The sequence below is a fragment of the Plectropomus leopardus genome, chromosome 3 (assembly GCF_008729295.1).
Source record: "Plectropomus leopardus isolate mb chromosome 3, YSFRI_Pleo_2.0, whole genome shotgun sequence".
NCBI lineage: Eukaryota > Metazoa > Chordata > Actinopteri > Perciformes > Serranidae > Plectropomus > Plectropomus leopardus.
In genome coordinates this window covers 13,813,193-13,825,559 of record NC_056465.1, presented here as the reverse complement: position 1 = coordinate 13,825,559, position 12,367 = coordinate 13,813,193, and the positions used below count along the sequence as shown (strand labels likewise).

General features: G+C 41.0%; 1 protein-coding gene across 1 annotated transcript in view; it reads left to right on the top strand.

Moving 5' to 3' along the window:
* Positions 1-2,351: 2,351 nt before the first annotated feature.
* The window catches only part of anos1b (anosmin 1b), a 61,120-nt gene continuing 51,104 nt past the window's right edge, over positions 2,352-12,367 (top strand). Inside the window, exon 1 of the mRNA XM_042483932.1 lies at positions 2,352-2,617. Coding sequence (XP_042339866.1) covers positions 2,441-2,617 — 177 coding nt within the window. The 5' untranslated portion in view covers positions 2,352-2,440. The remainder of the gene's footprint in view (positions 2,618-12,367) is intronic.

The window sequence follows — 12,367 nt, the reverse complement described above, 5'->3', positions numbered from 1 at the left end:
TAAATATTTATATGTTTCCATTTCCCCTAAATCAAAACGTAGGTGATTCTTTCTCCATCTCATTGCCAAAAGAGATGACTCCTCTGCTGGGTTACAGTTTCATGTAAACAAATAGGGCTTTCAACCATGTGTCCTAAACATCTTGACTTGGCCCTGGATCTAATAAAGCCCACTTGGCTCTGCAGTTGCTGCAGAAAAGTGGTGACTGACTAACACACTGACTGGCTCAGTGACAGACACGTACCTCAACACATTCTTCAGGTCTATTTCCCATTAATAAATGCTCTTTTATTAGTCTGTGCTAATAATTATCAGAGAGAATTCCCAGACTATAAAGGGAAGTTTGTTTTTCAGAATAGTAATACCAAAGTGTTAATAGGCTCAGAACAATAGCCTGCCATGCAAACCATTATGCCATAAATGCCATCTCTTGTTTCACTGTATCTGCTTAAATTTAATCTTTTTATAGCAGCTTTTTGATCTTCAACAAAGAAATCATTGAGTTGATAGCTGCTGTATGGATTTGTTTATTTATGTTGTTGATGATGATGATGAAGATGTTATGTTCATCATGAGGAAGATTGAGATGATAAAGGTGAAGCATGGAAATATACACGTTAGGATGCTGATGATGATGCTACATTGATGAAGATAATGGTACTGCTGCTGCTAATAATAATTATGATTATTAGTTATGATGATGCATGATCACAGGTGAAGCAAGGGGAAACAAATGGAATGCTTTGCCGCAAGATAATGATAGTGAAGAGCATGATGATGCTGATTATGATGGGGGAGAGAGTTACATTATTGATGATGACAATGATAATAAATTGCTCCAGGGATGGTGTTTTTCTATGAGCCAACATGGCAGTTAGCTTCACCCTGGTTCTTTTAAACCTGTGGGATTTTCCCATTAGATCTTTGATTACTCTAGAAAATAAGCCCTGTGGCAAACAAACTTTTATGATACTTACAGGTTTTGTTCAGCAAGATAATCTTCACAAATGAACACCAGGCCTAAATGTAGTTGCCAGAAGTCAAAAGCTAAAGTTTGTGGTGTGATGACATTCTGTGGTCTCATATTATATTGCAGAACAAAACATGACCTTATTTCAGGCATCTAACCATGAACCAATTCAAAAATCCAGATAATGATGATCACGATCATGGTGGAAAGGAGGAAATGAATAATAATGTAAACGTGAAGATAAAGGTTATAGGTGAAATTGATGATGCATGTGAAGCTGAGGAGACGAGAATGGAGATGATAATTCTTGTATATGGCACTGATTATGCTGGTGCCAGATAATAATGACTGTGATGATGATGGATTATCAGTCCTTTTTCACAGCAGACATCTAGACTTGTCAGTATAGGAAAAGCACAGGTGTTACTAATAAGATTAACAATGAGTCTGTTCTATTCAAGTGTTACCGTAAGTCATGAAAGTGTGACAGTGAGCCAGCATGAATAATACCAGGACCCCGAAAGTGAAGCAGCTGAATGGAATTTCCTCCTGAGGCATTCCAAAATCAGGTCTATGTCTCCTATAGCACCATGCTGATATTAGCTGACAGCTTCATATTTAGACGTGAAAGTCCACTGACAAAGCGACAAAATATGACGAGTCTGGATGAGAATGTGTTGTTTTGCATTCTTCTGTTGTCATTATGCATCTTGTTGTGGTTTTGTGTCTCTTTGAGGTCATTTAGTATCTCTTTTAGGTGTGTTGTCTCTTTGCAGTTCCTTTGCATGTCTATGTGGTCATTTTGAGTCTCTTTTTGAGTCTTAGTAATTCATCCATAAATACAATGATGATGAAGGTAACAATGATGTTTATGGTTATGGCGGTGAAGATAAATTTTAAACAGATTTAAACAGGTACAGTGTAAGTTAGTGTTTGAGTGAGAGATCATGGTAGTGGTCAGTGGCATGAGCACCAATGTTACAAGAGGAAATAAACATGAAAATGATGATTATGAAGATGAAGGAGCTAAAGGTGATGATAATTATGCTATTGAATACAATATAATGGTGATAATGGTGTGCATCAGGTCCAAGATGATGACGATAATGCCTTTAGCTGCATATGTTCAGGTGATGTAGTTTGAGTGATGATGATGATAATGAATATTTGGAGAAAGAATTGATCGAAATCGCAGAAGTGATGAAGATTGGGATATGGATTATATGGTTGAAAGCCATTGTAACTCCGCGTGGCCGCACTTGTGCCGGTGGTGGGAGTGTCCGCGAGGAGGGAAGAGCCGCTCCACTCAGCGCTCGCGCGCAGACAGGAGCAACGCTCTGATGTTTTCATTCTGAACTTAAAGGGTCGCGAGAGCGGGACGGTGACCAGCCTCACGCGAAGAAAGAAAAGTCTGCCGTTTAATTTTGTGTTTTTCTTTCATTTCGCATCCTAGTATTTCCTCTCGGTGTCATGTCAGTTTGTCGGGCCGCTTTGGTGCTCCTGTGCGCGGTGTTGGCGGTGACTCGTGCCCGCAGGAGTTCACCGGAGCAGGAGGATGTTCAGGAGAAAATCAACAGCGCCAGATGCACGTCCAGGTGCCTCACTCTGCATATGACTCAGCTAACGGCTGCATTCAGACACCTCCAGGTACTAAAACACACTTTGACTCTTATTTAGAAGTGTTTATTGACCGTGGGGTCAAATATGATCTGCGGTTAGTGGTGAAAATGACCATTGTATACAAAATAAAAGAGGAGTCAGACAGCCGTGATTTAGGATTTTGATGCTATTTGCCACCTAAACCCCATTCTGGAACATTGGTATGATACTTAATATGACGTGTAGGCTAGCTGTTTAAATATTAGGCTAGCTTGTACTGCTTGACACTCAAAGGTGAGTTAACTGCAGAAGATTCCTCAAATATAAGGAGTAGCTTATAAGGTGCACGATAATTTAAGGCTGCTTTTTACCCTAAAAGTCTCTCCTTAAAAGGTGCATATCTGGCATTTTCTATATTTTATCAGACCAGTTGCAAACACTGTGCGTCTACAGTCTTTATAGTTCAGTGGGGTGTAGTTGCCTAACCTAAATTTTTGCTGTAATACTTATAGCAGTACAGCCTCCTAAAATATTTCACAGGTGGGCATTAAAGGTTGAAATTACCAGAAGTTGTGATAGGAATCAGCATCAGGTGCAGTCAATTGTAAAATTGGTAAATAAATCAGAAAGGTTACCCTTTAAAAATTGCTTTGTCATAATCCATCAACATAAAGATCTCTCGGTGAATTGTCAGATTCAGTAGTATGCAGAAGTGGCTTCTCTCAATTAAATATGTAACCACAGACATTATACCATCAACTTTAAATTGCATCATCAAACTGTGTCAAAACATTAAAACATAAAAAAAATGTGTTCTCTGTTCTCGTCATGGACTGTGGTGGTTGCTAGATAAATACATTGTGTTGTCATTACAATTTTGTAGTAAGCGTCCTAATCTTTAAGTGAAGCTTCCCATTATTTCTTTTCTAAGGTCTTATGAGAAACAGTGGCCACTCAATGCCATGTTGTGCAGAGATTTTAGATCAGCTTGTTATGCACAACAGAAAAGGAGCTCAGTGGAGCACTTACTGCCTGAATAATTAATGCAAAGAAACTGTGTAATCTTACCTGAAACAACGAGTAATTTCCAATGCGGTTTTCATCACGAGGGTTTGCACAAATGTTTTGATGTTGCTTAGGTTGGAGTTGCCTAGTGTCAGTGCACAGAGGGCCAAGGAAAATGTAGGTTCTGTGTTTATAATAGTTGACAAAATTACTCATCTCAGTGAAATCGCTGGCCCATGTTCTGTGGCCTTTGTAGTGAGGAATGTGAGATTAACGGGGACATTAGGACGTTACCAAGTTCGAAAAGCCACTTATCGTTAACGGCTTCAACATGTGCATGCTGTGTAGTGGGTGGGAAAGTCATTAACCACAGAGTTCAGCCCCAGTGGCTCTGAGGTGTGTAGAAGAAAGTTTGTGTATTTATGTGTGTGTGTGGGTTTGCATATGTTCATCTATAAAACGGAGGTTTGGTCTGGTCCTCGTCCATCCAGAATAGACTCCTGCACACCTGTGCGTTGGGTAATGAGGGTGGCCCCTGGACGACTCTCCAGCAGTGAGATGTCTGTGTGTGTGTGTGTGTGTGTGTGTGTGCGCGCGCGTGTGTGTGCGTGCGTGTGTGAATGGAAGTGTGAGAAAGGTAACATTTGCTCTAAACTTTATGAAGTGGAGTGCAGTAGTCAGATGTTGAGCATCAAAGAGTAGCTATGGAAAAGAGACCTACTGACTGGGAGGTAGCAAACCTGCGAGACATTCATTTTCTACTTGAGTTTCTTTTTAAAAAGTAAAAAAAAATGTTGCATCCCATTCAGATACAACTCTTATTTTTGTGATTTTTTTTGTAGGCTTTAGCTCATTTCCATGATGTGTTTAGTCTGCCAGGATTGCAGGATTTTCTGACTCTGTATGCTGAAATCTTCCAGCAGACAAACTTACCTGATGAGAAAATATTCCAGAATGAAAAGAAACGTTTGAGTGTCATATTCCCCCCCTAAAATCATATTTTTTATTGAAACTCATTTCAGGGAGTTTTTAAGATTGTCAACATCTTGAAACAAAGCAGAGCAGAAGCAGTAAGAGGACAGAGCTTGATTCATCAAAGTTCCTGAAACAAGTAGCCTTTGAATTAACTTTATTAGTCAGATTTTTTACTTACTTTAAGATTACAAAGGTTACTAAGGCTCAATGCTACGTGAAATGATTTCTTAAAGGGAATTGTGTTTTAATTTTCATCATTGAAATTAACATGTTGATTGACTGAAAGTTAATCTGCATTTGTTTTTATTAATAACATTTTCAAGCAAAAATATCAACACCAGCTTTTCTAGTCTCTAGAGAACTTAGGTGGAGAATCAATTTGCTGTGTTTATATCATTGTAAAATTAATATCTCTGTATTTTGGACAATTAGTTGGACAAAAAAGACATTTGAAGGCCTAGCCAATACATACTCATGTATTTTTTGAAACGTAGGTTCTTCTATGTGTTTTGGTTTTTCGTCCACACACAGGCTATGTTTTAAGTCACTGAAAACTACCTTTTGTAAAACTCCTTCCAGGTAAACTTTTCATTGTTGATGTATAGACATCAGCATAGTTTTGGCTTATAACATCAGAGTGTGCACCGTTATCTTCTTATGGGGTGTCACAAATGAAGACACATTTCTGGTTCTAACCCTACTCGCAGGACTTTTTACACATTTACATATAAATGCACAGTTTCTCTTACACTATATCAAGGACAAGATATTTTCTTAGAATGACAGAGGAAAAACACTGTTTTCAAAAATACCCATAAACGTATGGACTACACCGAACACATCTCCCGTTTCATTACTCTCTGGCATTGTAGAGGCAACACAATTAATCAAGAAATTAATAGTCAAAGTAATCAATAATGAATATAGTTGTTGGTTGTAACCCTTATTGAAATACAAATAGAAAAATAACTTGGCACTGATGTCATTATTGATTACCAGGACAGTGATAAACAGGAAAGTATGGCGTCTACGTGTGACTCAGAGAGTCATTTTAGGATATAAAGAGGCACTGAAAACTGTGTGTTTTACCAAATTAAAAAGAGCCTCTGAACTTTGAGCAAACAAGGAAACAAGTTTCCTCTCAGCCACATCCTGGGGAACAGCATCACTCGCTGAACCTATTATAGGACAGTGCTGCAGAACACAGAGTGATTAATGGGCGGGAGAGACTGTGTGTCAGAGCATTCATTCATTTAAAAAACACAACATTAAAAAAAAAAAAACAACCTTTTGATAACAGCTCCAGTAACTATAACATCAGTGAGGGCAAGTGGAGCTTTACTCATCCAACTCTGTCGCCACACTCAGACACAAAGACACAAACACACACATTGCTTCCTCTGGCTTCATGTGGGTGAACCCTGTGTTTTTGGCTCTTTCTCTCTCAGTGTGTGTGTGTGGCTAGTGTGTAGCCACTAGAATGTGAGTCACCAGTTTTCTATTTACACCTCTCTTTCTGCTGCTCCTCTGGGTTTTCCACTACTTTCCCTTGTATGGTGTAATAGCGTAATTATAGCTCTTTGTGTGTATGTGTGTGCACATGAGCGTATATTTGCTGGTATGTTGTCATATTCCCAAATTCCTCCTTGATGTAAACTCCTAAAAATAAGGGGGGGAAAAGCAGCCTTGCCTGCAGAGCTGGATCTTTTTGCACATACGTAGTAGATCAGATTAGACTGCGTGTCTTAAACACTCACAGGTCTGTGGTGCTGATGAGCGGATGGTTAGCGGTTCGAGTCAGGGCAGAGGGCCAGTGCGAGGCTGAATGAGCTGCCTGTGCATTCATGTTTATGTGTGTGTGTCCCAGCTGCTCTGCGGTAGGTAACTCTAATCAGCCCAGAGGTCGGTCAGCCAACCAGTCACGCTCTGAAAAAGACCAGAGACAACGGTCAGGTCAGGTTCCACAGAGACAGACGGAAGAGATAAAGGCAGGTAGACAGACACGGTCAAGCCAAAAGACAGACAAGAGCAATGGAAAGACTGGCCAGCTAGGCAGGTAGACGATGCACACAGACAGGTGCGACAAACATACATGAAGAGAGACAACCTGACCATCTGAGACACAGGCTTAAAGGTGGACTGACATGCAGGCAGACAGGCAGGCAGAGAGACAGGCAGAAGGGTGGGTGACGGCAGGAGACAAAGACTTGTTTGATTCACCTCGGAGATAAAGCATCCACCTCTTTCTGCTGCTTTGTGACTGCCCTGTCATTTGATCAGCAGGACCAGGGATGGATGGTGATAAAATTGTGGCATAGGAGTGTCTCTCACCTGAAACCAGGACGAGAAATTCCAAGGCAGTAAATCACAGCTGGACAGACAATGCACATTACCACATCAAAACTATGACTGCATATTCTATCTGATACTGGAGCAATTAAATCCATAAATCTGTTTCCCATTGGTGACCAGTCTCATATTCATATCTGCACCCTGATCATGAAGGTGCCCCAAGCAGCAGATATTTGGGCTAAGGCTCTCTTTTCCATGCCCTTGTCATTTCAGCTAATCTTTCCATATGAATTCAGGTAAAATAAGAACAAAGAAAGTTCATGAAAAGCTAAATTGTCATCAGATGATTGTTAATGCTTCCCGGAATTTTAATTTGGCCAATTATTCCTACTCTTTTACTCTCCACACAGAGTAGTTGGTTGCATGCAATCACAGCCTGCTCAAATTATTAAGCAGGCAGTTATTGGTCAATACTACTCAAAGTAGAAATGGACTACAAACGGAAACCAGATCACTTCTGATATAAAAATCTACAGATTCTGCATAGATATGCGAGTATCTGTTTGTAGAGATTAGTAGTTGGGTTATTTAGTGTAGCACAGACACTGAAAACAGGGTAAACAGTTCGCTCACCTACAAATTCTGCCTACCAGCGCATCTAAAGTTCATGTCATTTGTACAAAACCAAAATTAAAAAATGACATCCCCGTGGAATCGAGTTTGCATCCATACACCCATCCAACTCATTGCAAGTAATGCCACTGATCACTATCAGTACCGATTTTGCATTTTTTTTTTACTTGTACTTTGATTTTTTTACCTTTTACTTACTGGCCCATGTTTCATCCACTAATATAAAAGGTGTGGGGTTTATGACATACTGCAGCCAGCCACCAGGTGGGCAATCAAGATGTTTGGGCTTCACTGTAAGGGAGCTGTCATGTCGTCTGTCTTTATTATACTGTTTGTCGGTGGGACCAGTTACTTCCTGCCATCTTTGCTGGTTGCCAGGCAACGGGTATCTCCCTATTTACAGTCTTTGTGCTATGCTAAGTCAGCTGGCTTCATATTAAATATACAAATGTGGTATCAATCTTACCATGTAACACATAGCAAAAAAGCATTTTGTTTACTGACGGAGTTTCATCATTGCTGCTGTTGGAAGTGAACCGAAACAGAAAGACGGATACCAATGTAATTGTCAGATGAGGCAAAGTTCAGGACCGTGTAACAACCACTTTGTTGTGATGCTTGCTGTTTACAGGATGTGGAGCACCACAAACACTAACGTTGACACACGTGCACTTAAACACACACACAGGCGCACGCACGTAGACTAATTAGGGGCTTCTGTCGGGAATGTTCAGACCTCAACATAGGCTTTTTTGGAAGAACTTCATATTCTGTTGAAGTGGAAGTTAGTCATGAATGATACATTTACCACACACACACACACACACACACACACACACACACACACACACACACAAAATGCACACTTTTGCTTCTGGTCATCTGGGTGTGATTAGCAGAGTTAATGCCTCGTGTTAAATAGACTTTCTACTGCGCCTCACCGCAAAAACTGACCACAACGCGTGCACACACACACACACACACACACACATACAGAGTAATATACACACACGTCTCTGCGTCTCTCACACACACTCACTTTTTATCGCTGCATCTGGCAGAAGTGTGATTTATATCTCACTCTCTTTCAAACACTGAAGGGTGTGTGCAGCTGTGCGCGTGCATGTTGGCCGTGCACGTTCCTGTGTGTGTGTGTGTGTGTGTGTGTGTGTGTGTGTGTGTGTGTGTGTGTCTGCCTCTTCTCTGCTGTTGTATCAAGTAATATCAGGTTGTTTTTCTTCAACGATGATTACTGTGGACGCAGCAGTCATCAGAGCCATGTGGAAGTCCTTTAGTGCAAGTGTTTCAAACTCCGTGGGTCAGTTCTGGTTCTGACGGGTCTCTCGTGTCTCAGGCTCAGACAAATTTCTCTTGCGGATCCCAGGATAAAAAAAGGTTTAAGACCCTGTGTTTTTTAGTGTTGTATGAAATCCAGCCCTGTGGAAATCCATCATTAAAATGAAATGGGATTTTTGCACTTTTTTTGGTTCTAAGTCATAGATCATAAACGGTGTTGGAGTGAAATTCTCTTGATATTTTTCAGGCACGGTATCTCGTTAGCAGCAGTGTGAGAATTTTTTTGGTGCATGAACTGTAAAATGCACAAAAGCTTTGGACAAAACGTTCTTTAGGTCTTCATAATGATTTTAAGCTTAAAAAAAAATAATGGATACATCACATACAACTTTATACATGACCATAAATATAGTGCCACAGTGAATACATTTTAAAATGGGTTTTACTGTGGATGAGACTGCACTTAAAAAAATTGGCTTGTCATTAATAAAACTCTAAAGACTAAGCTCCCGCCAGACGAACAACAGTCAACAAAATTTATTGCGTCCTGTTTCACAACTAGTATCCACTCTATCCCAGTCTCTCCTCCTGTTAACCAATATTTATTTCAATCTTTCACCTTCTTTTGTCTGCCTCCCTCTGCTCTTTTCAACTTCCTCCCTTCCTCCCATTTCCTCTCAACCTCCCACATCCAACTTCTTTTCTCTTCTTCCAGTCACCTTCTTCCAATCCTCCCTTCCCTTCCCCGACGTTTCCAACATGTGCAGCTGTTTTGCCGCAGACAGACAGACACACACACACACACACACTTTCTGAGACCCTATGAAACCTCACTTTGACCACCGTTTAATAGCCATACGGCACACAGGCCCATCTAAACTGCCTTGATTGGCTCTGACAGCAAATATGTCCCATGAAATTGACTTGGGATCAGTGTGAGTATGTGTACATCCACGTGTGTGTGCATTAATGTGTGTGTCATAGGGGGCTGACGAGGAGTGACAGAAAAAGGGGGGATGTTATGGAGAGGAAGACAGGAAAAGAAAGAGAGAGCGTGAAAAGACTAAGATAGGGGATGAAGATGCGAGGCCAGCAGCAGGGAAAACTGCTTCATATCTCCTCAGTGAAAATCTGGAGATGTTTAACTGTCCTCAGTTCTTCGAGTGGAGCATCTACAGTATATCATCACCATCATTCTCAAGTCCTCTCTTGTCATTTTTACAGAAGTTGGCAGCCATGTGGAGAGACTGAGTTGGAGGGTAAAAAATGAAAGAAGGAATGCATCCCTCTGCTGGAAGACTAATGTTCAGCTCACCTAAATTCAGCGTGTAGAAGCTTGTCAGGACAGAACAATGTTGCCAAAATCAAAAATGGTAAAATCTTTCACTGGATATCTTGTAATATGCATAGAAATTGAAAATCAGTAGCCCCTTGGCAATGCCAGTTGTGCATAGTTAGAAAGACCGTTAAAGACCAGAGGACAGAAAGAAAACATGGGCAGAGGAAGAAGGTGTTTGTCTCTGTAGTAATACCATGACAGCCATTCCTCTGTTTCTTCTCTCATCTATTCCTCTTTCCATCCATCCTTCCCCAAAGACTTGTTACTAATATATTCATCAGAGATTTAACCATTGCTTTTATGCTCTACTGCTTTCTTCTTCTTTCCTCTCTAATGTATCCCTATCGGAGGCTGGTTAAGCAATAGCCTCAGCATTATCCCCTTTAACAACTAGCACGGATTACTGCTAAGCCAAGCCATCAATACTCATTTAGTCTTAAAGGAATACTAGCTTGGGCAAGAAATACACTTGTTTTTCTCCCGTGATCACTAAAGACATGTTGACATGTCAGAGTAGGAAAAGCACAGGTGTAAATAATTAAATTAATGATGGCTGCATTACATCTATCTGCTTCAATTTCAGCATTCTGATACTGTGCATGCTGGGTCACTGTCACTGCTTACGGTGCATGAATAAAACGGACCTATTGTTGATGTCATCAGTGACAAATTTCTGCTTTGGAAAAGGCAGACAAAATTTTTATATGGGCATTATTATGGATCCCACTGATTCGTACCGTGTCTGAGTAAGATTGCCCTCACTTCCCCCCATGCAGCTTTCACATTAGAAATACTCTTCTGTACTGCAATATACTTGCATCATCATCTATGTGACATTTGTTTATGTTATTGCTACAGTATAGAAAAGAGCACCAATTGCTTACAATTGATTCAAACTTTGTATTATTCTTACTACAGATAACAATTACTTTGTATTTTAGAGACAATGACCCTCTCACCTGTCTTCCTACTTTATCACCCACTGCTGTGCTGTTAAGGGGATGAGATCGGCGCCTGCTGAACACATATGCAGATTTCCGAGGAGATGGGGGGCGCTGAGAAATTCTTTTGCAACTCTACTCGCTGACTGCTACTCACATTAAATGTGGTTAGCACTGTTGCCTCACAGCGAGAGGGTCCCTGGTTCGAATCCCAGTTGGAACGGGGTTCGGTCCAGGCGGGGGCCCTTCTGTGCGGAGTTTGCCCGTGTCTGCATGGGTTCTCTCCAGGTTAATTGGTGACTCTAAATTTTGTGACTGTGAGTGTGTATGGTTGTTTGTCTATATGTGTCAGCCCTGCGATGGTCTGGCGAACTGTCCAGGTGTACCCCGCCTTCCGCCCAATGACAGCTGGGATTGGCTCCAGCCCCCCCCGCAACCCTTATGAGGACAAGCGGTTACAGAAAATGACTGACTGATGACTGACTGGTTTTCAAACCTGATAAGAATGATAAGAATGGTACACATTAACCATACTACTTTATACCAATGGATCCCAACTTGTTCAGCCACAGGGTCCAGATTTCTCCTTAGGAAATTACCATATATTCAGTTTTATTTCACAAAATGTTAACAACACCTTGGCTAGGAACATAGTGAAATAAAACAAAATGCATAAGTAAAGTGCAGTTACTTAAAACTTGGTAATAAATAGCTCTGCAGAAAACCTTGACACATTCACCAGTCACTTACAGTCCATTCAGAATGGACCCACGACCCACTTTTGGACCACCACCCACCAGTTGGGAACCACTGCTTGAGACCACCTTTTCAAGTCGACTTTGGCATTGATTGATGAGCCATGCTCAGGTACAGTACACAGTGTTTAAACTAATCAAACGAGTTGGACTTTGTGGTCAAGTGTATTTAGATGTTTGCACAGGTCCCTCGTGGAAAGCTTCCTAAGAGTTTAAGGAAATTTATTGCGACCTTTGTTCAGAAGTTGGTCGTGATTTTGGTTGCACTCCTCATGTCTCCTCTCTGAAAACTTACCACCTCTTCACTGCTGCCAGCAGCTGGACAAGCGAGGCAATAATAAGCAGCTGCAGCAGCGGACAAGGATGTAAGTATGAGAGAAATGGTGCAAACAAAATTTGTGGAGAACTTGGAGCTCTGACCATTTTCACACATATGCTCGGTGGCCAGTCACAGCAGAAAGCAAGGGTGACAGATGGTTTGTCCGTTTTGGAAATTTACAAAAATTTTGAGAGGCAGCACTCCTCATATTACGGTCAGAAATAAGCTTTAAACCGTACTGTG